The sequence below is a fragment of the Numenius arquata genome, chromosome 2 (assembly GCF_964106895.1).
Source record: "Numenius arquata chromosome 2, bNumArq3.hap1.1, whole genome shotgun sequence".
Lineage (NCBI taxonomy): Eukaryota > Metazoa > Chordata > Aves > Charadriiformes > Scolopacidae > Numenius > Numenius arquata.
In genome coordinates, this window is record NC_133577.1 from 77478545 (window position 1) to 77504983 (window position 26439).

At 42.1% G+C, this 26439-nt stretch overlaps 1 protein-coding gene across 1 annotated transcript; it reads left to right on the plus strand.

Moving 5' to 3' along the window:
- The first annotated feature begins 92 nt into the window (after positions 1 to 92).
- XPNPEP3 (X-prolyl aminopeptidase 3) lies at positions 93 to 19052 on the plus strand. The gene is made up of 10 exons (XM_074168282.1): positions 93 to 429; positions 1974 to 2090; positions 4539 to 4946; positions 6735 to 6937; positions 7799 to 7861; positions 9713 to 9826; positions 12847 to 12932; positions 13593 to 13776; positions 15270 to 15390; positions 16203 to 19052. Exons 1-10 carry the CDS (start codon positions 297 to 299, stop codon positions 16367 to 16369), a joined length of 1596 nt encoding a protein of 531 aa, XP_074024383.1. The 5' UTR covers positions 93 to 296; the 3' UTR covers positions 16370 to 19052.
- The last annotated feature ends 7387 nt before the right edge of the window (positions 19053 to 26439 follow it).

Sequence of the window (26439 nt, forward strand, 5' to 3'; positions counted from 1 at the left end):
GCCCCCCCAGAGGCCCCGCCCCCGTTCCGCCGGGCCCCGCCCACTCCCCGGCCTGGCCCCGCCCCGCTGCCGCGCAGCGGCGGGAACGTTCTAGAAGCGGAGGTGGCCGCCGAGCGGGCGCGTGCAGCTACGTGCGGCATCGTTGTGTCCCTCTCTTCCCCCCTTCTACACTCCTTGATGTTGTCGCCCGCCTCTCCCGGGTTCCGCCGTGACCCGGTTTCCTCCTCGCATCCCCTGCTACCGTTGAGACAGGCGCCTGCGGCGGCCGCCTATGCTAGTGGCGCCGGCGCTCTTTGATGGTGTCATCGCGCTGCGCGGTGGCGAGGGAAGGCCCCGCCGGGCCGGGCCGAGCCCCACGCCGGCGTCTTCCCTGGGAGATGTCGCGTCTTCCGGCCCAGGGGCTTGTGGCGGCGGTGAGGGGCCTCTCAGGTCAGAGACTGCTACCCGCACGCCGTACTGCACCTCAGCGGGTCGGTGCCGCTCGGGCCCTGTCCGGGCCTGCGTCCCCGGGGCACGCTAGGTGCTATGGCCGCTTAGAGCCCGCCCTTCTCCCCTCAGCACCAGGGTCCACCCCGTGGCCGCTTCGCTGTGGGTGCGAGGGGCGCGGGAAAGCGGCTGGCCGCGGTCACGGTTGCACTCGGGGGAAGAACGGCTTGTTCTGTGAAAAAGAAAGCAATGATTCCAAGAAAGCGGAAAGCTTCTTGCCGTCTTCAATACATTGCTTTTTTTAATGCCTGTTGTGTTCCCTTGTCTCGTTGCAAGGTATCCTATTTGTTTTCTCTGTAGTTGGAAAGAAGCAATGAAAACCCTCTCTTTTTAAACTGCACAAAAGGCTGTAATTGTGTTTCAGTGCCTAAGTCTCCAGACTGTTACTCCAGTCAGTCATAACCAGTGAATGCTTTATGTTATGACTATTGGTTGTCACGCATAAGTGATCTTCAATTAGTGGCTAATCATAACTGGCTCCCACAGAAAATCCACGCTCTGTATGTTCTGTAAATTTCTGAGCCTCAGCCCCCTGAAAAGCAGGCAGCTGCACTGCTTGTGTTAACACTTGCTTAGGCTTAGTGAAGAATTGATTGTCATTTGTCCTAAGAATCCAGTGCCATGCTACGGCAGCATGAATTGCTTTTGTAGTAGACACATGGTAAGTGACAGAGAACCAGTTTCGGAAACATCAGCTGGTGGATGTTAGGAAATTGATTACCATCTGCTTCCATGCCTCTGATTTTGTATCTAGGCACAAACAATTGTGACACAAAAAAGTGTGACTGAGAATTACAAGGTTGGTAAAGTTTGTGACAGTTGTATTTAATTTTCACTTTTACCTTATCGTGCACACCCCCAGATCCCAAATGCACACCTGTAATTCTTTTTAAAACTTGGCTGCTTTGGCTGCGTGTGAATTTGGAAGAGGGATGCATAACTGTACGCTGAGGAACAGTTTTCAATTTGGCTAATTCTAATGTTAAGTAAGTTAAATACATAAACAGAAACTCTTAATCTTTCATACAGAAAAAAAATTGCATTACTGTATAAACCTGTGGAACTGGAAAGGCCTTGAAAACTGTATAATTGTTCTATATGAGTGGTATTTTTGAAGACATAGTCAAGAAAAGATGATATACAAGCATTGTGCATTGAGCCCTGCAGTGTTTGAGGAAAACAAGGGAAGGAGAACAAGTGTAGAAATTGGGCATGTGCAAACTGACATAGCTCTCTGGGTTTTCGTGCTAGATTGTCAGGTTTAGTATATGTTAATTTCTTTCTATCTGTTTTATGAATATTTGATCATTAGTTAAGTTCTGTACACATTGTTTCATAAACTATTATGGTATACCACAAATTGAAAAGGTTTTATGTTGTATAAGGTGAATGAATGCTACCAAGAGTCAGATGACTGGAGTATAATTCTGCAGTTTGCTAACGGGAAAGGTCTTTTACCTTGATGTGGTGCATTTTTTTTCCTCCAGTTTGCAAGTCATGTGCTCTCCGAAGATTTTCCATCCAGCCTGCCCAGCAGAAGAAGATTCCAAACCGGTATTTGGGCCAGCCCAGCCCCTTCACACACCCACACCTTCTCAAACCAGGTTAGGTTCAGGCCCTGTATAAGCCAATCATTGGTATTCATTCTTGTCTCTATTTGCCTAGGATGGAGTATTGATTTGCTGTATCATACAGGTGTCTGTGATTTCAGCTGTTTATGATTACCTTCATTAGGCAGTAATTATATTTAGTAGTTCATTTCCTTGTCTGAGATGATACTGGTTCCAAAAATAGGCTTCATGTGTTAGCTTTTTACTTTTTCTCATTGAATGCTCTGTGTCACTGACTTCAGAACCACAGTGGCGTTTTGTGAGCTCGTTGTCCTGCAAATACATATGATTTATGTTAAGGGTGAGACCTTTGTGCAACCTGAAATGCTTCACATCCAATGTCTTGTGAGACACAAAATAAAGGTGTCATTCAGAAAAGGAGATTGGGGAGACATTTATTGATAGAAGGACACCACTTGTCTAAAGAGCACGCCACCTGAAGAGTATTCAAGCTGTGAGGAAAAGAAGGAAAAGAGCCTTGTGGCTATAAAGTTAGACAGTAGTGATGAAAGAGAAGCTGAGGTTGTGCAGTTCTATGAGATTAATGAAAAATGAGCATGTAGGTACAAGGTGACTGTGATTAAGTCTATTAAAAAAAAAAAGGGAAATAAAAATATATTCAAGAATATGTCCAGGAAAACATTCCGATTCTGTGTTCTTTTTCCATACAGAGAGAACAGATGAACCATGCACTTACATATTCAACTGTAGAATAATTCAGGTCAGAAGGAACCTAGCGAAGTTAGCAGGTCCACCCTTTGCTCAAAGCTGGGCTAACTTCAATATTAGATTAGGATGTTCAGGGCACTGATTAACAGCTCACAGTAAAGGAGGCTGTCACTTTAAAAGTACTCACAGCTGAGACACTGGAGATTAATTGTAGGTGCCTATAGTAATTTTCCATTTAATAAAGGAGTGATGTTTTCCTTGAAATAATACAACATTATTGGAATTATTGTTTTTAAAAGCAAATACTTCTAAGGCAAAGAGAATTTCCAGGCCTTCCATCAGAAGACAAATGGGATTCCCATGTTCCACCCTACTGCAGCTTCTAAACTTCACTGGACTCTGTGTGATAGATGACTGGAATGCAGTGGAGCATAGGAAATTAGCAGTATAATATTGTAGAAATGTGGGGTCAGATTGCATTAAAACAATTTCTGTGTTCTCTATCATTTCTAGATCTGTGGAGTAAACTAAATTCGGTGGTTTTAATTTTTTCTTTAAAAAAAAAACAAACAGACTTTTACACCAAATAGGTGTTGGGCATGTATGGTGTGGAAAAGGAGTAAAATTTAATGCAAATACAACATATGTGATTTTCTTAAACTCTTTTCAAGGAAAAACATTCTGGATAGAACTTCCCCACCCCACCCATGCAGGAATCCACTTTCAGTGCAAGTCAAATTTCAGTTTTTATTCTAGAATTATGACTGCTTAATATATTAAAGAGGAAGAAGAGACTGTGAAAGTAGAAAGTTAACAGTATGAAAATGCAATCTATGTTAAAATAGGGTATTAGCCAAAGTACTGATTAAGGCTTACATATTATAGTTAAGAAGTCTCACATTTTTAAAAATACATACTTAAGCTGCTGTTGGTTGTTCTTTCAACTTCAGTCTGGTTTTGGTGAGTATCTTGATTGCTGACTTCATATCCCTTGTGACTGGAGCAGTTTAAAACGTGCTTTCATCTAAGAGATCATTTGTTTAGTTAGAGTCATTGGGAATGTACTATTTGACTTTGGAAAAATCCTAATTGTTAATTCTTGAGAAAGTCTACATCTGCCTTGGAGAAGATTCCTTCTCTTAAATGGAGACTGCCGCCAGCCTGCAGTTCGTGGTTTCTTTCTGTCTGGAATCTTGTGACTGGTTAGACTCTTCAATGTCTGTGTTTCTACCTGATCTCCCACTGTCTAAACTTCACGGTTTAGAACTAGTTACTTTATGAGTTGACTTAGTGTGTATTTGAATAGACATTCTAGCTTTATCTGAGTAAATTAATGCTCAACCTCAGGAGGTAATCCTCTGTTCAATGTCCAGATGCTGTAAAATCCATCAGTTTTCAGCAGTCAAAGTCCAGTTTGCCTTGCCCCTTCCCCTTTTTTACATGTTGTTCTGAAAACACCATCTGTTTTGGATGTTTGTTTAAATCTACCAGGTTTTGTGATTTCTGCTTTTGCACAGAAATATGTAATAGAAAATCTAATTTATTAAAATAAATACCTGTCTTTGCATAACGGAGGAGCAGATTGAGTGAGGACAGTGCTGTAGGGATGGAAGCTGAAGAGGTGTGTGAGAGAGCAATGGAAATGCTGATGAGGGACCACAATGAAGCCGTGCATATGAAAGGCATCAGGGAGTAGGCAGGAATCAGGCATGCAACTAGGAAAATATCAGGAGTGCCTTGAATTTCTCGACCTGATTTGTTTTGTGTTTGTAGGAGAGGTAACCCCGGGACTGTCACAAGTGGAATATGCTCTCCGTCGACACAAACTGATGGCGTTGATCCAGAAGGAAGCCCATGGCTGGGATGGATTAGACCACACAGTGATTCTGCTGTCCAACCCCACGTATTACATGAGCAATGACATCCCCTATGTTTTCCACCAGGACACTAACTTCCTGTACCTCTGTGGGTTCCAGGAGCCTGACAGCATCCTGGTGCTGCAGAGCATTCCTGGCAAAGCGCTGCCCTCCCACAAATCCATACTTTTTGTTCCCCGGAGAGATCCAAGCCGAGAGTTGTGGGATGGGCCCAGATCGGGCACGGATGGGGCAATTGCTCTCACAGGAGTAGATGAAGCTTATACCATCGAGGAATTCAGGCACTTGGTGGCTAAGCTGAAAGGTAACAAATAATGGAGGGGGGATGAGATGAGCCATGGTTTGCAGGGTCTGAATGGTATGGGTTTGGACGCTGGTCTGTGACACGAATTCAAAACTATCATGAACTTGAGGAGGTGAAGGGGGTATGACAGTATGACAAAGACAATTGGAAGTTCTTTTTAGCTTCTTGAGGGTCACTAATGGAAATGTAGTTTTGAAAATAATAGGTTTTTCTCCCCTCTGAATTTCTTGTGTGTCCACGTGAACCCAAGTGTGCACATCTGTGAAATGTAAGGAACAGGATAAACAAGAGAGCATCCTAAACTGTGTTACTGTTTTAGTCATGTTTTTGCTGACAGAGCCAGAGCCAGACGAAGCACAGGAAACTTGAAGGTATTTTATTTGTAATAGACTTGGAAAATGATCCACGCAGGGAGGTGGTTAATCTACTCAGCTTTTTTAGCAATGTGTTAACTTGCTCTTGAAATATGAACATTGTTGTCTTTTAGACGTGTTCTTTTGCATTTAACATCACTCTCTAGGCTCAATATTTATAATCCAGGATGAACATAAATGCATTATAAAATGAAGTTGAAGGCTTATGACAATATGCAAAGGACAACTGCTTGGGGGAATTACATAAATAGCATGAATGCTGGAGTCTTAAATACCATCTCAGATTCTTAGTTATTTTGTTTCAAAAAATGACATATGAAAATAGAAAAGTTACAGGAAGGGCAATGAGGATGATCAGAAGTATGGCGTGTGCATGAGATAGATGCTGGACAAACCTGCTCAGTTTGAAAAAGATAACAGAGGGTAGGGTGCGAGAGACGTGTATGGTTATAGCTATTGCAGAGAGGATAAGTAGGAATGATTAGTCGCTATTTTTCATAATTTACAAATAAAAGAAACACTGAATAAAATGATCAGATGGCAGGTTTTGACACCTTGTAAGTTTTGAGTTGTAGATCATTCTTGGAAGGTTTGGAATGCCAAAAGTATAAACGGATTCAGAAGTTTCCGTGGGGGAAAGGTCTGTGAAAAGCAGTTAATCACCGTTATGAAGATGCAGTCTTGAAATGAAGAAACCAGAAGTAGGGAGGATGTACTAGGGGAAATACTCTTTTATAAATGCCCTGTTTATTAGAGACTTTTTGGAAGCACTTGCTAAGGGCTACTATCACCAAAGAAGGAGGGCCTAGGTAAACCTTAGCTGGGACTCAACATGACTTTCCTACTCATGCCCATTTAAAACATTCCTGTGGGGAGAACGGGCGTGCTAACTGATGTTCTAAATAAATTTCCACATTGGTTAGTATGTTTGTCCTCAGTAAGTTCATCTTCTCTGAATGGCTGAAATAAGCAGCTCTTCCCCAAAGATATTCTGAAGTGTAGTTAATAATGACCCTGATTCCATGCTATGGATAAAAGGCAAATTGCCTTACAGCATCAGCGAGAACAGGCTACAGGAGAGAGTGATTGAGAACATGCACCACTGCAGTGCAATGGCTGCTTAGCTTATACAAGTGCAACTTTGATATGCAAACTCTGAATGTGTATGTGCAAGGTACATTCAGTGATGATCATAAAACTTAAGCTATGCGTTGGTAATTGTGCAGATTCTGAAGAGATTACAAGTATCCTGTGACAGTGAAAGTGTCTATATGGTCTGTAAATGCAGATTCAGAGGAAATTAATTTCTCAAATACAGCAACAGGTTTACTTTAGGAGGAGTGAGTTTGTTCAATATGGTACGGAAGTTTCTACATTTATCTTTGTCTGTGTCAGCTTTTATTTTGTATTCCAGGTGAGTCAAACATTGTTTGGTATGACTTGACGAAGCCAGTGCACACGGAGCTGCACTCTGACTACATGCAGCCCCTGGCTGAGATAAAAGCGCGAAACAAAAACCACATCCAGGGCATCCGACATCTAGTGCAAAACCTTCGGCTGATCAAATCTCCTGCAGAGATTGAAAGGATGAAGATAGCTGGACGAGTGACAGCAGAGGTATGGGGTCGTGTGTTCTCCAAATTAACCAGTACATTCCTTTAAAGAGGAAAGAGAAGGGGGTTGTTGGTGGAGGGGGACAGGCTGGAAGGATATAGCTTTGGTCTAATCTGTTACTGAACTGCTGTCTCTCAACCATCCGCTGGGCTCAGCTGCCTCCACAAGACAAGTAGAAACAGGAAGACAACTCGGACTACCAGCTTCTCTCAATTAGTGTAACTCCAGTGAAGAAAAGCTAAGAGCAGTTAGATTTGTTTAAAAGCAATATCCATTCAGGAACAGGGGTAGCCTCTTTACTCTTTTCCTGACTTCCCTACACCATTTTCTTTCCCATTTATCCTATTGTTTTGAGGAAACTTTGTGTGAACACATTGCCTGTGTATGTCTCCAAATTTCCCCTTATCAGTCAAATACCTTCTGAGCTCAGTGGCTAGTTTTAAACAAATCTGACAGGTACCCTCAAATGCAATTATGTTTTTGTAAATGTTAAAATAGATAGTCAAATAGAAGAGAGGGGCACAGCTTGTCCTTCTCTGAAGGAGAAGCTGCATAGGGCACTCCTGTTACACACGAGGAAATCCACCGGTGAGACAGCCTGTGAAATGCCAACCCATGGGATCAGCTTCGATCATCTAACGCTTTTTCAAAAACTAGAGTCAGTCAGCCCCTAAATACAATTTCACGGGAAACAGAGCTTAATTGGTTCTAGTCTTGACAGCACTCTGCATTTTCAGCTGCCTCTGGTTCCCATGTTCTGGGCCAGCTGATTTTAGGCCTTCCTCAAAAGACAGCAGGTAAAAAAAAAGAACTTCTTTCAAGTTCAGGCTCCTTTGCTAACTGAAAAGCCCTTCTTTTTCATAGGCTTTTGTAGAGACAATGTTTGCCAGCAAATCCCCAGTGGATGAAGCCTTTCTGTATGCCAAGGTGAGTACTTCATGGTTGGAGGTGAGATAGAAGGGCTGGATGTTGGTTATCTTTCTAGGAAACTAGAAATGTAAAATCTCTCTGTAATGTGCCTCCTACCGTAGCACATTTCTTCTTCATCCAACTCTTGTGGTCCCTAGGACCTGCAGAAAAGTCATTGTGAGGAATGCTTCAGCTGTACTTCCCATACACTTATTGAAAGAACATAGTGATTGCCTATCTCCTATTCGTGTCTTTTTCACTGGATTAAAAAATGTGCAAAACAATTAGCGATATAGTTACTATCTTATTCTATAATACATTTCTCTTGTACAGAATTTAAGTAGTTATAACACCTATTTAAAGGTATAAAGTGTAAAGTCTCCTTCTCTTGACTCTAGCCTCTTACTACATCCAATTACCACAGCTATCTTGATGCCTCTCAGTTGCAAAATGTGGACTAATTGGCCTGCACGTTTGGTATGGAATTTTGTAAGGCATTGCAGTGAGATATCTGTTTGAGAAACATCAGCAGGATTTGACCTGCTGTTATGACATAGATGGACCTGTGCTGACATAGCACTGAGTAGCAGTAATGACTTGTAAAGAAAATTATTTTAATTTAAGTGTATTTTACAGATCAATTTTTCACTCCAGATCAGGATCGTAAAACCTACTTTATTACATGTCGGCATCCTGGAGTGTTCTGTCCCACGTGGTTTTGATAATTACAGAAAAGACGTGTTATAATATATTGAGGATATAGAGGGTCTTTATAGATGTAAGTTTATTAATTTCTATGCTTTCATCAGCTTCATCACTGAAGAAAGGTAAAGACCTTGAGGCTTATAGTGCTTTTTTTTTGGTGTTGTTTTTTTTCCCCTTGGACATTGGGGTAGTGCATGCTTTCAAACCTTAATTCAAAAGTCATGAAAATGGATACTGCTGTAAATATGCTGGTGCTTTGTCGTTGTAAAAGACAACAGCAAAACACAACTGTTGTCATGCTTACATTTAGGATCTTTGAAAATTCACAAAGTTGTATGGCAGCTAAGAGAATTACTTTACAGAAGAACAAATCCTCACCTGGATTGGAGTCCTCAGCACAGAAAGGATGTGGACCTGTTGGAGCAGGTCCAGAGGGGGGCCACAAAGATGATCAGAAGGCTGGAGCACCTCTCTTGTGAAGACAGGCTGACAGAGTTGGGGTTGTTCAGCCTGGAGAAGGCTCTGGGGAGACCTTATAGCGGCCTTTCAGTATCCGAAGGGGGCCTACAAGAAAGCCGGAGAGGGACTTTTTACAAGGGCATGTATTGATAGGATGAGGGGCAATGACTTCAAGCCGAAAGAGGATATATTTAGATTAGGTATCAGGAAGAAATTTTTCGCTCTTGAGGGCGGTGAGACACTGGAACAGGTTGCCCAGAGAAATTCTGGATGCCCCATCCCTGGAAGTGTTCAAGGCCAGGCTGGATGGGGCTTTGAGCAACCTGGTCTAGTGAGAGGTGTCCCTGCCTATGGCAGGGGGGTTGGAACTCGATGATCTTTAGGGTCCTTTCCAACCTAAACCATTCTGTGATTTATGACAACATAATGAATGTTTGACACAGTATTGAACATCTTGCACTGGAAAAAACTTCCTTGAGACCAAATGCAGGCTTAAAACACTCTATTGAAAAGTGGATAATTCTGTATTTTTTCTCTTCCAGTTCTTGGAAGACCCTCAATGCTGCTTTTATGTAGGGAACTCACTTCCCAGTTTCACTTTGTGTTGTACAAATTAAGAGTTGTAGCACGTGAATCATAATAGCCCCAGGGCAGTTAATCACCTGAATCGGCACTAACAGTCTGCTCTCTGAATTGGTATTCCAGTTTGAATTCGAGTGCCGGGCTCGTGGTGCTGACATCTTGGCCTACCCCCCTGTTGTTGCTGGAGGCAACAGATCCAACACTTTGCACTATGTGAAGAACAATCAGCTCATCAAGGTAAATTATATGCTGTCCAGTAACTTAAAATGCAGTGCTGTGACACACTGTCCCCATATGTGTTCCCTAGCTGCTCTTTGTTTTGACTGAGCAGATCAAAATACTTAAATACTTATTTTCAAGTGAGCAGGGGAAAGGAGTCCTACCCTGGTTAGTTTTACTGTCAGTGAAAGATTAATTTCACTCCATGTAGTCTCTTTCTCTACTCTTTGCACTTTCTGCAGTATTTTTTGAACGCTGGAAGGACTTGCAAACAAGCTTGCAAGTAACTTCATTGAGTGAGCAGGTCTGCTCCCACCCCGTGTGCAGCAGTGGATCGCTGACCTCACAAAGGAGAGGGAACACTGCAGCAGGCAGAGTGAAGGCAGTGTGGGTGTCTCCTGCTGTCACTTGCCTTGCTTTGCAACGTAAGGTGCAGTAGTGCATTCCTGCTCTGGTGAAGCTGAAAAGCATTTTGGACTCCATGTAGGCCAGCAAAGTAGGAAAGGAGAACGAGGAGGGAAAGGATCAGCGTTAAATGTTGAGATGTGAATTAGATGGCTGTATGTAAACTAACGTGTCTTGTCTTATTCTGAAGATTCAAACTGTTGAATTGAACCCTCTCTAGCTTTCCTGATGATACAGCTTTAGATTCAGATAAGTATTTTGAGGAGCAGTATTCCCCCACTGCTGTACTCATGATTCACTCTCAGAGGAACATATTTTTCCTCTGTCTTAATGCAAGATGAAACTTTCCCACTGGCATTGTCTTTTCTTGAAGCTAGTGTGGTAGCAGACCTTGAAGTGATCTGCAGAGACAGATATACAAAAGATATGACAGACTGCCTTTGGCAGAAAGAAACCTCCTTTGTTGTACTGTCATCCGAGGTCAGGCGTGCTCATGTAACTCCAGTTGCTACTGTTAAAGTTGTTCAGTTAAATGACTGTCACTTGTTTTTTTCAAAACTGTTAAGTAGGAGGTTATACCCATAAACTTGACTCTTTCTTTTCCTTTGTGCGCTACTTCCTGCAGATCTTGCTGCCAAATGGGCTAACAAAGTGTCTAATTTGGAAGGTATCTGAAGGCTGCTTGTGGGCTTCATTCAGTCCACCACTTAGTGGACTGAGCTTTAAAGAATGAGGACAAGCTGCATGACATAAAGCACTTGCTGGACAATCAAAGCACAGGCTGAATTCCCTTAGCCAATAAATTGTTACTTAGCTTATTTAATTGCTTAGAAGAGGGCAGGTGCTATAATTTTATATTTTACTTAAAGATTTGAACCAGCTGTTCTGAAAAAGTTAAAAGTACAGTTTAAATGGATAGTTTATGGCCTGTCTATTCAGTGGGATAGTGGGATCTGCTCACTGCTACTTTATCTACTATGTAAGTGTTTGTGCCACTTAACCGTACACAATGATAGTAGCTGCTAGAATTAGTGCTAGCAGTGAAATTCTGCTTCTTATTTTTTCCCTTAACGTGCTAGAATGATTCCTTGTCATTCCGCATCATGGCTGTTCACACAGTCATGGGATCTGTGGAGTGAATCTCTATAAAAGGCCTTGGATTACATGTAGTGTAAATCCATAGTGAATTTAATGCAAACTTTTACAGATCTCGCTGCTCTATTTGTTGTTAGTCCTTTTAAGGAAGGAAAAAAAGGCAGTGATTTTGTTGCTGGCCCTGTGTCTTTTTTTTTGCATGGCTTTTTGGAAGATGTGCAGGCAGTGATTTAATTGACATGGAACAGTTTTGCTGAAGTGAATTGGAGGTTCACATCTCCAAAAGCTTTTCTCTTAATCACCAGGTAGATTCAGAAGTATATCTTAGAGCAGTCAAGAAAGTTCCAGAAGAGAACAGGGAAGATGGTACAAGCTATTCAGTAGTGTGTTTACAGGAGTGATGTTACCTGAAACAAAAGCTCTTGAAACCAGAAGCAGTTTAGAGAGGAGATATTGCTTTATTCAATGTCAGGTGCTAGGTGGAAATCCACAAATCTAGCACACCTTACCGGAGACATTCACCCATTATTTATACACACAAGGTTCTCATTATTCTGCCTACCTAATACATAACTTTACCTAGGCTTACATATTCATTAGGATGACCGAATAGCCCTTTTGCAGATGCATATTAAATTTTGCAGCATCAGCAAAACACTTCTGCACAGCAGTGAGCTCCTCGGTGGTCGTTTGGGTAAGAATACCCTTCCTCACGTTATACTTTGAAGGTATTGAGTCATCTCAGGACAGGAAAAGTTTACTGTACATTTACCAACTACTTGAGGATGATAAGGATGTCCTTTGAAGTAGCCACAACTCTGTCTTAATTGGTATAGGAATACATATTTTGACATATGAGAGAACCTTGAGGTGATTAACTACTTCTTGTTATCCCATCCTTATCACTATCAGCTCGGTGACCCAACTATTTTCTCACACAGTAAGAAGCTCAGTAATTAACTCATTTTAGTTGGCATATGGTTATAAACAAAGCAGGGGCCTGCCTTTGGTAACAGTGATACACTTTCAGAGAAGTGATTTTGCTGGGTCCTCCTACCTTGTGACAAGGCTAAATCTTTAGCTGTTAGTCATCTTATGGGTAGCTCAGAAATCTACGTTTCTGTTGTAAAACCCTTCTATCTCAGTTACTAGCAGAGAACTTCTAGTGAAAGGAGTGACTGGTGTAATTTCCTGGAGTAAGCAATCCAGGTGTGAGTGGGACTGAAGTCTCAGAGCACAAAATAGTTAAAGGAAAATGTCTTTTTTTACTCCAAAGTGTTTGAAAATCAGCGTGTTAAGAGTTCAGGCTTTAAATGAGCATAACAGTCAAGAGATGACCTTGCAGAGAAACAATCCAACTGGAATAGCCTATTTATAGACAGTAGCACCTGGGGTGTTGTTCTGCAAAAGGAATTCACATCTCTGTAGCTGCTTTGCAAAAGTAAATACATAATCTCCTTTCCTGCTCTCAGACAGAAAAATCAATTCAGTTAATAGCCCGACTGACCCACGGGACATTTTTTCCTGTTATTCTCCAGGATGGTGAACTGGTCTTGCTAGATGGTGGATGTGAGTCTGCCTGCTATGTAAGTGACATCACGCGTACCTGGCCCGTCAATGGAAGGTATGCTGCGATAAGGCTGTTTTGAAGAACTTTGAGAAGCTCTTAAATAATTGATTGATTGAGTGTATGTGTGTTTAATCTCTGTGAGTAGGTTTTTAACGTGTCCCATTCTGTGGTTCTTCAGAGTAATCAAATTATATAAACTAATCTTTGAGCATGAGAAGCTGTATTCCCCACTGTCTCATTAATTACTGCATGAATATGTGTGATTACTGCTATTTTCAGCTATTATAGCATGCTTAAAAGTGCAGAGAGCACTTTTGTGCATTCAGCTGTGTCTGACTCTGGTTGTATGTAAGAAAACAGGAGTGTAGTTGACCTGTACATGGCTCTGTCAGTTGTGAATTTGCTGGTGTGGTGTCCCTGTGGTTGTGTGTTTGATTCCTGTGTGTTTTGGCTCAAGTGCATTCTTTTTCCTGCAGTAGCTTTGCCTTGGTTTGCTTTGGGGTTAGTTGGCAGCTGAGAAACCCTGCTTCTACCCAGTGTATTGAAGGGCATGTTGCAGTGATGGCTTGTCTGGCATTTCATATAAGGAGCCAGTTGCTTTCCTTTCTGACTTACCCTGCTCCAACATTAAACTGAATCTGTCCCAAATCCTGGTTCTGGGTAGAGGTTTAATTGTGAGAAATGTCTTTTGTTCCTTTTCTCGATGGTTTTCAGGTTCACCGAACCCCAAGCAGAACTATACCAGGCTGTCCTGGATATCCAGAAGTCCTGCCTGAGCCTCTGCTCCCCAGGCATGAGTCTAGAAAATATTTACAGCCTCATGCTGAGCCTTATTGGACAGAAACTGAAAGAGCTGGGGATACTAAAGAGCAGCATCACTGACAGCCACTTCTTCAAGGTACTTAGAAGATTTTTTTTTTTACTCCAGCCTCCCCCCACTAGGCCTGACTGTTTTCTCCTTGGGTTATGTTAGTGGCTTTAGTTTGGCCCAGGAATGTGGTTTTGAGATGAATCTTCCAGTTGTCCCCACTCACTATGCTTTAATTTATGTTGTGGGCTGGTCTCGGCACAGGACTGGATTTCTGTCACGAGGCTAAACATCTTTGAAGATGTGTTTCAGCCATTCAGCACACAATTTAGTCTGAGGTAACCCTCCAGTCTTATATACACATAATGTGAATATTTGTTCCTCAACACTTGCTGTTTCAGTCTGCAGATCCATTCCCATTGGTCTGCATTACTTGTTAGTGTAGGTGCAACTTTAGAGTACAGTCAGTCTGAAGGGACCTATTGAGACATTGGCACTAACACAAAATTCTGGGTCCAGGGCTGGCTGCAGGCAATTAGTCATAGTTTTGTGATCTGTTTAACATAGCATAAATCTGCAGTGTCACCAAAACGTGCAGCCCATTCTTCTCAGTCATTCCACCTGCTGCCGCTTCTGCACCATTTTGTGTTAGTATTGGGATTTGCAGGCTACCCGGTGAACAAGGCTGGGAAACTGGTTCCCTTAGAGCTGAACCTGCAGGTAAAATAGGATTGGTTTGCAGTTAGAGAAGTTTATCCGGTCCCACTCACTGAAAACCTGCATGATTGCTGATGCTAATACAAGAAAGATGGTGGAACCAGGTGACAGGACTACCCCTTTGGCAGCAGGACAGATTTCTGCTTGTCCTACAGTGTCAGTTCAATAACAGCAGAAGTTCTTGCCCGTGAACGGAGGCTGTCATGCCAGCAGGTGGCAGCACAGCCAGATGAGACCAGCGTCAGTCTGCAGCTCACTCACTCCCCAGTGAATGTCAGGAGCATGGGGCAGAGGAGGAATTAGCTCTTTGATTCCTGCTGTCAAGGAGCTTCTCGCTGGAGGGAGGGGGATTAGGATGATGCGGGGGAAGGCGGTGTCAGTGCCCTGCAGAGGTGGATTAAAATCCTGCCTTAGCTGCTGAGTGAAATTGGCACAGCATTCACTCTGTCGTGCATAGGAGACCTCTTTGCCACATCACGTAACAGCTGTATCAGCTGCTGCTGGTTGACAGGATCTGCTGATGGGAGCAACGCAGGGCTTGGATGTTTAAGGGATGGAAAGGATCGGGGCAGCAAAGCTCAGTGAGCCAAAAACTGAAGTCTTGCCTGACATGCTGAGGTGGTGGTGGACTGTTCTTCTCAGTGAGGGAGAAAGACACTCTGCAGTACGCTCATATTAGGCACCTGGTACGGGTGGGTTTTGAGGGCCATCCAGTTCTGGTAAATGGAAGACAGCCTGGTGACTTGGCAGTAAGATTTCTAGTAAAGCACATAACTATTCTGTCTCTTCTCCTCATCGTTTGTATTGGAACGATAGGTTGGGCTGTGTTTAACTGCCCCTGTGACACTTGTTTTGTCTTCTGCTAGGCTGTTCGAAAGTACTGCCCACATCATGTGGGCCATTACTTGGGCATGGATGTTCATGATACCCCAGATGTATCCCGATCGCTCCCACTCCAGCCAGGCATGGTGATAACCATTGAACCAGGTAAAAAGCGATGCAGTCAGTTGACAAAAACATGCCAATACTGAGGATAAAGTATTGCCTTGAGTAATTAATTGATCCCTGAGACCAAAGCATTCAGGTCCTTTCTGGTGAAATTGAAAATGATTACAGTATTAGAAAACCTTATTTCCCTCCCAAACAGAGTCAAGGTAACAAATCATGGGAGTAAACTCTCAGAAAGTGTCTGTGCCGCAGAAGGCAGAGTAGTATAGACCTCAGACCCTGCTGTTTGACCCACAGCAGCACAGGTCAATTGCAGTGCAGAGAGGCTAAATTCACTTGTACTATGTTCTGTGTTACTGGGACTAATCTACTACCAGTCACTGGTGGTGTAAGTCTCAAGCATTGCAGTCTGCAATTGCAGGCATTCACAACTTAGCTTTGCAAATTAGGCATTTCACGATGAATCTTTCTTTCTGCTTGTCACTGGATTTGGAGCTGTCAGCTGGAAACTGATTTTTAATGCTTGGCTCCTCTCTCTCTCTATTCAGAACATTGTTAAAATCATCATTGTGAACATAGTATTGAGAGCAAGAAGTGAAGAAAGGTCAGCTATAATTGTGGAAGTTTTTATTAACATGCTAGTGTCTGTAGGCACTAAGGGACACTTTCCTTTCTTTGCCCACCAACTGCCATGAGTGAGGGGAAAAAGAGTAGCTTTCCTTATTAAAAATTTTCAGGATCAAACTCATGTTATGTAGCTGAAAATCCAACCCTGCTGTCATGGTGGTGCGGCAAGGGAAAGGTGTTGTTCTGGAAAGTGTTGTGTGTTTTAATTCCCTTCCTTCTTTCAGGCATTTATATCCCTGAGGATGATGTGAGTGCCCCGGAGAGGTTTCGTGGCATTGGTGTGCGCATTGAGGATGATGTTGTGATAACAGAGGATGCGCCTCTCATCTTGTCTGCCGACTGTCCCAAGGAGGTCTACCACATCGAGCAGATCTGTGGCCGCAACTCGTGATGCCTCTTCTCTGCCTTTTGCATCCTCCTGGGGAGACGCAGCCCTCCAGGGATGCAGATCCCTCTAGCCAACTGTAGTTGTCAAGTGGTAGAGGGCATGGAGAGTTAATGACTGTTTCCAAGACTGGGGCTCGGAAGTGGAATGCAAAAGGCTTGGGTGCTGAGGGATGAAAAAGCAAAGCAATCTTTTCTGTTTGCATTTTTCTTCTGATTCAATTAGTGCTGATGTTGAGCTGTTGTAGGACATGGGGGTGGATTCATCCATCTGCTTTGTGGATCCATCTCTTCTGGTGCCCTTGGAGGGATGAATTTTGTCAGTGCCACCAGCAGAACTTCTGCCTGGTCCCTCTCCAGATGCATAGGTGCAACTAGTGAGACCAGGGCCCCATTTTTTTCTCCTTTAGCAGTAGTTTTACAACAGTCAGATTTTTAAAATGAAACTTTGATAAATGCTGTTTTGGAGGAATAAAGTGTGTCAGACAGCTTTGATTTTTACAGAGCCCTGGAAGAAGGGGGTTTGGTAGTCAGGAAAATGGGTTTGCCTGGGAGATAGGTTTTTTTCTGAAGCCTGTGGAGAATGCTTTAAGGATAAGGATGTGGTTGGTCTTTGTTCAGGCATATATAAAATAGGCCAACCACAGGGAAAAACATCTCATCTGATTTTTCAGCTTATTGGAGTGTTTGGTAAGAAAGGACAGATAGGGCTCAGGAGGTTGGACATACTCGTTCTTGCTGTATTCCACATTCCCTTCTTTTTGTCTCAAATGTCCATTCCAGTCTCCTGTTCTGAACCCACCTCTATCCTGGGAAGCAGGGCCACATTGGCTGTGCTGGACTCCACTGGCGAGCTGCTGGTTGTCACCTAGATGTGAGGTGTGCAATTCTGGGACAGTCACAGCACTTTTCTGATTTATCAATCAACGCATTTTTGAAGAGTCTGCCCTATGATGAGTCTCAAGTCCTTATACAGCTTTTGTATGGAATTTAAAGTAATTCTCCTTTTCAAAACACTGGGGGCATGATCACAGCTGCTTTTTGGGTTTTGCCAAGGGCAGTCAGTAACTAATGCTCTGTGATAATATTTTTGAGGCAGCTGCAAATGTGATTAGAGTCTACAATGGATGAGGAGTAAAGAGAAGAGTTGTCTTCCCTCAACATCAGCCTACCACCTAGGCCATTGTATGCAGCAGTAAATACACCTACTAGAGGCAAACATGGCATCTGCGTATTTACTGAAAATATTTTGACAAGCAGCCAGTTAACATGTCTGAAAAATGCCTCTCATGGGTGCATGTCCTGTTATTTGTGTTTGCTGTTGCATCACATCATCTTACTTCCTTTCTGATGGTAGCTTTCAGTATTTTTCGTCTGTTATTCTCAATTTTCTTTCTTGTCTCTTGCTACATTATATATTTTTGACCCACTATAATGTCTATGTACTGCTTCCTAGTCCATTTTGCTTTCTAATCAACATCACTGCCTCTTTCCCAGTTTGCCCTAATTCCCCACAGTGGATGTAGTTGGAATCATGTGGGGGAGATAGTCAAAAGGGTTCCTGAATGCAACCTCTGGCTATGTTGCTGCATAACCTCTAGTGAAATCTGCTTTTCTTTTTTTCTTCTTCTTCTTTTTTTTTTTTTTTTTGTTTTTCTTTTGTGTTTCATTTCACTTAGTGAAGGCCAAATGGACAGTGTCTTGTATCTCTCACTGCTTTTAACAGGAGCTGGGTGCATGCACTGGAGTTTGAATTTGGTAGTTGAAAGGCAGCCAAGACATACTGTTGTTTTATTTTTTAAATATGATGAAAAGTAGATGTTCTTACAGAGTGTAGTGTATTAACTTTCACCTAGTTAAGAGAATGTGCTAATCTTTGACGGAAGCATTTCTTAGATGCTCATGTGTTACAGTAACCCATACAGCGTAAATTGTTAGAAGGAGGGCTTGTTAAGTGTGGACACAGAACTGATGAATACCTTGGATGTTGTTCTGATCTGTAACACATTTGTTGTTCCAATTACACCTGCTAGAGCCATGTCAACTGGGACAAATCTTGGATTTTGGAACTATGTAAACAGCTTAAAATACCATTAACCTGAGAGCTACATGTGTGTGCTGATCTGCACATTTGCCCGTGTACCTAACAGAGTTAATAATTGTAATTACTGTAAATAAGCCTTTGAAATACATATAAAAAAGTTATTTTTAAAATAAAACAATTTGTAGAAAGTCATTTCTCAGGCCATCGAGTTGTATGGCTGTTGAATAGATATAAGCACCTCCAGGAAGAGCATTATTTTTCAGGGAGATTTATAAATTATCTGTAACCTATATTGGACTTGAAAAACCATTGTCAAATGGAGACACACACTAATTCCTACTCCTCTCAGGAAAATCCTGCAACTTGAGAACACCAGTAGATCTCAGGAATGTTGTGGATTACTGTTTCTGCCAGTAAAGAAGTGTTTGTGACTGCTGAGTGGGGAATAACGGATCTGCTAGGGCTGCTGTGCCCCACCGTGCTAAGTGTGTCTGATTTAGGCTGTGCATTGCTCCATATTCTGTAATTCCTCCACGGTGTTTAGCTGTTTCTTCAGCATAAACTGCTGCTGATGTTTTGAGTCTCTTGTTCCATGTAAAGAGGAGTGGATTTTGCAGAACGTATTAAATTTGAGTCTTATCAACCTAAATTTTTGAAGGCTTTTTCTCACTTGTTGCAGACGTGGATAATCAGAGTATCGCCTGGGACCTACACACATGCTGCAGCGTCCCTTGAACAAAACCAAATCCATGAACATTTTACACAACCTTCATCAAGAAACTCTATAAAGAATCCCTTCTCCAGCTGCACGTACCCGTAGTGTACCTCCCAAATGGCCTGTCCCGTCCTGCCAGATTTGTGGTCCGCCTCTGCCACGGAAGAGATTCCTCACTCCAACCACTTGGGTGCAGGAGCAGCTCTCGGTGGCAGCAGCTTGGTGAGGGCGTTGGTGGGATCACTGGAAGCAAAAGGGAAATTGAGGCATATGCAAGTTCACCTGCAGAGAGATTTTATTGCAAATACGGCCCAGGTCTTAAGGGCGTCAGAGTAGGAGAGAAAATTTTCAAATGAGAGGCAGCCATCCCTGTGTGAAAGCTGCTTTGCTTTCAGAGGAAGCCCGGGAGGCTTTTCTTGCCTTTCCCATCTCACATTCTACCAGTGGCCTGCTTTGCCTTGCAGAGAACTAGTTAGTAGTAAAGTCCTGTTGTTAAAAGTACAGTCTAAGGAGAGGTGCTGATTTGCAGACATGCTTCTGTCATCAAAGTGAAAAGAAATTTGGCACGTAACACAATTTGGCATTCTGTCTCTGTTATCTGTGAAAAATACAATATGTCTTTCCTAAAATTGCATTCATTATTTTGTGAAGGAACCTGATGGTGTAGGAAGAAGGAAACTGGGGGAGCACGTAAAGGAGAATGGCGATGGAGGTTTTGGGGAATGCACAATGCAATAGAGAAGATTCAGGAGAAAGGTATGATTTGGAGCTGTGGGGATGTGAGCAGGTGGATGTGAGTGCAAGGAGGGAACAACAGGGTATAAAATGGCTATTCAGTATGTTGTCAAGAGTGGTGCAGTAGCTCCAGGAAACTGGCAATGCCAACCAGGAGACCCCGATTGATTTGTCCTACTCCGGGGGGGTGAACAAAGGAGTTAGATTGTATTGATGAACTTGGTCTTAACAGTTAGTTTAATTATTTCTTTTAAAAATCAATAGAATTATCATATGAGAAAGTTTTCTGCAGTTTCATGTTATTGATCATGTGTCATATTTTAAATAATGTGAAGGGGAAAACGTACATTTCTTGGCAAAATCTTCATTGTGATGGAGAGAGCAAGGCTGAGGTTACATGCTCTTATGCTACCCAAATTACTGCTATGGAAATTTAGTAATTACTGCCAGGAGAATCACCATAAAGCAAGAAGAGGGTTAAAGTTAGAAAAAAATCTATATGAGATAAATGACAAAAATGCTTTAATTATTATGAGATGCGTAGTACTTTGTGTAATTGGATAACAAAACTCTGCACTGCAATAAATTGAATTTTTTTGATTTCTTTTGAACTGAGTTGTCTAGAAGCCTATATAGGCATCTCTTTGTTAGTATGCAGATCTAAACTGCATTTAAGTTTGTAATTTTCTGAGATCATTACAGCATCTCTGTTATATGTGCTCCCTACATGCATGCTCAGCCTCTACTTAATTAAAAATCACCACTTGGACACTCTGAAAACGCTGGCTGTAGGAGTGGGTCTGACAAAATTCATTATATTTCAGGGGTCTAACGATAAGTTACGTTTTAAAGCTGAATTTATAATCAAAACGGATGGTATGGGGGGGTCTCAGTGACGCTCAGTTTTTCCATTCAGCTCCTATCACCTTCTTGGAGTTTTTGTCTTGCTGCCTTCACTGGCTGCCAGCTCTGAGCCTTCCCCACGAGCAGCAAGTGGAGCAATGGACCACTGTCTTCTGGGACAAATTATGCCTGAGCCCACCTGGTTGTTTCTCAGAAGCACCACCCGATACTTGGCTAACCAAAACCAGGCTCTTCAGAAGACAGGCAGAAAGGAACGAGGAAGAATTTCCAGGTTCTCCATACGTGCTGACTCATACCACATATGCCTTTCTAACTACCATGACAGAGTTATCCATTAACAATGGCAAAGAAAAAAAATAATTCCTGTCTGGGTAAGCCTTATGACCAGGTCTTTGAGCAAAGAAAAAGTAAACGAGAAAGCTGGTTGTAGACCCAGAAGTGAGGATGGCTAAGTGAGAAAGAGTTCAAAATGTTCCTTCCTTTTGGATGTTGGGGAAACAAGTAGCACTTCAGGACCAACGTGCCATCTTGGTTTGGGAGCTTCTTGCAAATGCCGGTCTTAGACACGTTGTGATGGTTCAGAACTGACAGCAGTTGAAGCTCGGTGATGGTTTTCTCTTCTCAAGACCATGAAGAGCCTGTGGCTTTTTAAAGGAATCTCTTTTTTTCATGATTCAGGCAGGAGTATCATGGCAGCAGAGGTCGGGAACACTCAGCCTGTGGTTCAACCATCAACTAGAAGTTGGCTGTCCAGTAAAAACTGGTCCAAGTGCAGTTCTTTCCAGGGAAATAGGCTCACTGTGGGTTTTTGTCAGTAAACTGGGCCAATATGAACAATATTGTGTAAAGGGGAGATAGGCTCAGCTGCTTTTCATTCCTAGGCAGAACGAAGCTTCTGCCTCTGTCCATTTTTGAGAGATTAATACAAAATGGGGTAGGCCACTGATCCAAGTTAAGATTAAGCAGTCTGACTCTTGTACCAGGAAATAGTTAGCAGATGTCTGGTGATTTCTTATCATGTGATAATCGTTTACTCGGAGAGGTAGCGCTTTAAGTTTGGGGATAATATAGTTTGTTTTTCCAGTCTAACATGCACACAGAGTGCAACGTAGAACATCAGGTTTGCCTATGGGAGCTACAAGCGATACCTCTGTAATTAATGGTATTGCATCTCGGTTGTGGACGTGTTGGTCAGCGTTGTAGTCACTCAGAGAAGGCACAGCTGTTCATGGTACAGAAGGGGTTGGGGTTTAAGCTTTCTAGGTGCAGGTTCCTTACTAGGCTACAAAGACCAGGGAACTGATAACACCTACGAACACCCTCTCTTACCTCCTTTTGGCAGACTGATCGTTTGTGTTCAGTGGCCTGGGTGAAGTTTGTCATTTGTGTTGGTGTTTCTATGCCGTTGTCCTGATGCGCCATCAGGATCCTGTTTTGATCTAGTAACTGCTTAACATTTTTAACGTTGCCCCCTGGATAGACAAGGTTTGATATGGCATCAGGGATAAGGAGAATTCCTCTCATGGGTTTGAAACTGTGGTGGAGCTGGTCTGGCTGACTCTTGGCATGCTGTGCATATACTCCCTCAGACCAGTTCCATATATCTACTCATTCTCAGAGGGGCAGAGAGACACAGCTCAGGAACGTCTGGTCCTCACATCCCCACGCAGCTGCCCCTGTCACAGAGGCCTTAAATCTCCGACTCTCCTCCTAACTGTTCCCACACCAGACTTGTAGAGGTACCAGTCTGCAGCTGAAACAGCCGTCGCCTCCATGTGCGCGTTGCACTGACCTCTTACTTGTTGTCAGATTCCATAAGGTACCGCTGTGGTTCCTGTGATGCATTGCAGATATCTGGTATGTATATTGCTTTCTAATTTATGCTTTACCCTGTTCTTTTTTTCCAGGCAATGAGCTTTTTAACAGCTACATGGGTGTTACTGTGGTGACTGTAACCAGGCAAAAACATACAGTTCATGTTGAGATAGTTCTACGTTTGTGGACTTGGATAAGATTAACAGGTTTTTTTAAAAGGCAGGCTATATTTTTTGCCCTTCCCTACAGAACAGATAGAGGTTTCTAGTGAACTTTCAGTTATACAGTATAAAGTGGAAATGATTCATCTTTGAAAGCATGTGTGTATTAGTATATATACACAAACGCACACATATTATGCAAACAAACGTTGTGCCTTCTAGCTAGTTAGACATTTAGAAGAGATTTTCTTCAAGCATAATTAAGATTGTTTAGGTATTTGACTCTTCATTTCTGTATGCTTTATTTCTTGCTAAATTTAATTTTACCTTAGAATTTCCAGGGTTTATAATTCTTGGGGTTTGAATAATTGCATTATCTCTGTAGTACATTTTACTGTAAATCGTTGCCATGTAGCCTTAACATTGCCTTATCTTCAGGGTTTTTTTTCAGTTTTATAACGTAATTTCCCTGCCGTATGAGGGTTTTGAGGAGGCAGCATTCTTTGGTTCTCACCTGAGGAGTGCCTTTCCAAAAAAGGTGAGAATGTGCTATCTGAAAGATATGATTATTACTCTTGAAATTCAAAACTGTAAACTGGGTTTTTTGAACACAAACATATAATTCTAACTTAGTTTCTTAGAGAAATAAAATAGAACAAGTATAGCAATTAATCAAAAGGAGGATTGTAATGCAAACCTAAATTCCTAATATACTGATAACTGCAAATTAATCTCAGCAATTAGATATGAGAGCTATTTTCCTCTAGTATGCAACTCTCTCAAATTTTAGTGAATATTAATAATAAATTAGAAGACTGATAAGCTGTTTCTCTAAGCTCACTTAAGACAAGAAATGCAGCAAATGCTAATTTTCTTGAGAACTCCATTTTTAATGAGTCACAAGCTAACAGAAGACTGAGTTGAAAATCTTCCAGAATATTGCCTGTCTTTGGTTAATAGAGTCACTAAATGAAAGGGTAGGAGGCACCCTTTGATCAAGTACTTTGAGCACCTTCCTATTACAGCCATTGCATTTTACCTCCTCAATTTAATGCTGAGCCAGGTAGCTCGTGTGTGACAGCAACAGATCCCTCAGTGAGGCATCAAGCCTTGATCTGAATGCTAGGGGAGGGAGAAGGAAAAGATGGAAGATTGTTTCTTTCAGTCATTTGGTCCAGCTGTTAGCTACCCCATCATTAAAAATCTACACACCTTTTTTGCCCGTGCCCTACCCCCGAAACAGGTATTATAGGGAGGATAGGGAGCAACTTTATATGCTTAATGAAGAGCTTGGATACCTGCTCTGGGTTTAGTTTAGTCTTGGCACCGGAACTGTGACTTTACTTCTACAAAAATGTCTACAATACTGAACTTCATGTACTCCCTCAGTGGCAGAGCTGCACAGTCCCCTTCAGTCCCCAGAGCTGCAGAACAGGGCCGTTCACAATTTAGCAAGGCGAGCAAACCCAGAAGGACACAGAACCAGAGAGGAAAACAAGAAAATAAGCCATGAAGAGACATACGTGTTGCACGGCTCTCCACTGCTAGAAAAGATCTTGGACATCTACAAACACACACAAAAGAAAATCAGGTCTTCCAGTAAATAGTGCCATCTTGTTTTTATTCTTTTTTCCCTAGTACTTTATATAATCTTTGTGTATTTTAAATGTAAAATTGCAAAAGGGGTTGCAAAGTGACTCCTCTGCGCCTGGATCCATACTACAACAGGGCCTGCCCCTCGTCTTGCCATCAGCTTTGTTCCCATAACATAAGCAATTGTGCAGGAGTTGAGCATAGTCCAGTTGTTATCCAAGTCTCCCATTTATATCCCCGAATCACCTGGCTTTGCAGATCTCGGACTGCTCATGCCAACGCAAAGTGAAAGAAAAAATCCAAATCCTGAAGAGTAAGTGCAAAGGAGAGAATTGAGAAATCCTGTGAATCGATGTTGCCTGTTAGGTTCCATTCTAGACTCAGGATCTGGTGTTTCAGAAAAGGCCCGTCCTTGAAACTGTTTTCTGTTATATTGGATCACTTTAACCTCCTCAACAGCGAAGGTCTTCCCCTGAAATCCTCAATGTCTGTTTGTTGTTCTTGCTTCACATTTGAAATCTAACAGGCACCGTACAAATTTCATGTACCTCCATTTTTTTTTTCTATTCCACTCAGTAAACTTGTATTGATCCAACTATATTATATCTAACAGGTAGTAAACAGACTGTGGCAGGAGACGTTCCCATCCTGTCACCTGATGTTCTCAGAACAACATTTCCATTGGAAAGCTTGCTCCAGATTGCATGTGGGAAGATACAAGTGCCACCAAGTGTAGTTAAAAGGAGGAATGACCTTTTACAGCATCCATAACATGGATTTGCCCTGAAAAAAGTTTGGAGGAGACTGACCCAGGCAGCCGTTCCCAACCCCAAGCACTGACCAGGAGGGCATCACCGTGAGAGCTTTATTCCACACCTGGAAGACAAGGGGTGTGAGCCTGTGTACACCTACTGTGTGCTTTTCTGCGTGCTTCCTTTTCAATTCAAATAGGGGGAAGCAGATATACACCTACTTTCCTCGTTTCGGTCATTAATCCAAGAGAAGTGACCATACGGCGCACACACTGATGGGCAGTCTCTATTGCTAATTTTGAATTCATTAGTTCCTCTATTTTTTCAAGTCAGTCGTATCGCTATTTTGCTCTCAATGTGCCTTGCTCCATTTTGAATTTTGTTCTGCTCAGGCTCTTCCATTCAGTCTCTCATAACCTGCTTGTGCCACAAAGCAGTATTTAATTTTATCTGGAGGTGGCTGAACTGATGATAATATTTAATCTGTTTCAGGAACTTTTTAGAGGTCACCAGTGTCAAGGAACAACAATTTGCTTTATTTTTATTATGTGTGTTACTTCTTCAAAAGAATATTATTTAACTGCCACATGGCAAATAGAAGCATTCTTGAAATTTATGCTTGTTGCAGATGTCATGTCCTCTTCTCCCAGCTTTGAAATTGTTACATAAATTAGATGATTAAAAACATTTTTGGATTATAAAGATCTAAGCAAAATTCCTTATTTCTCACTTTTTTATTCAAGAAACGCATTCATATAAAGAATAAAATTTTAAGTAGGAGATGAGCTGATTTAGAAGAGTTAACAATATGAATTGTAATTAATTTTATAACTGGTTAATATATAAAAGTTTTAAAGTATCCCTTTCACTCCCCCCAGGTACAAAAGCCCCTAAGGATGTAGTTGAGATTAGACTGATCTTGAAGTTAACTGGGATGTTCCAGTCTCTGACTGGAAGTATGATTTATGTATGGTCTGCTATTGCACGTCATACCCTCAGCTGATCCTCAAATAAAAGCCAGCTGAAGTATTGCTGAGCCGATGGAAACAGGAACAAGTGTTCCCAGTGTTATTCCAGCAATGTTTTAGTTGTTAGGATAGGACTTTTGCTCCTATGAATTCCAGTCTGGATGGAACTGACTGATGTTCTCTGTCATACTCTGATGAGTATTTGAATCGTTAAATATTAACGATGCATTCATATGATGGAGAAAATGTCTCCCAACTGATCTGGCTGCTCCTTTACGCAAAGGACGGTTCTCTGTGTGACTGCTGCTGTGTTGGTTGCATAGAGGGAGACCACAAGCTCTATATGAGCTTTTGCATATGTGGAGCCAGAAAGAAACTTCCATTCTGTGAGAAAATAAGTTCTTTTTTGCAAATCTGTATGAATGTGCTA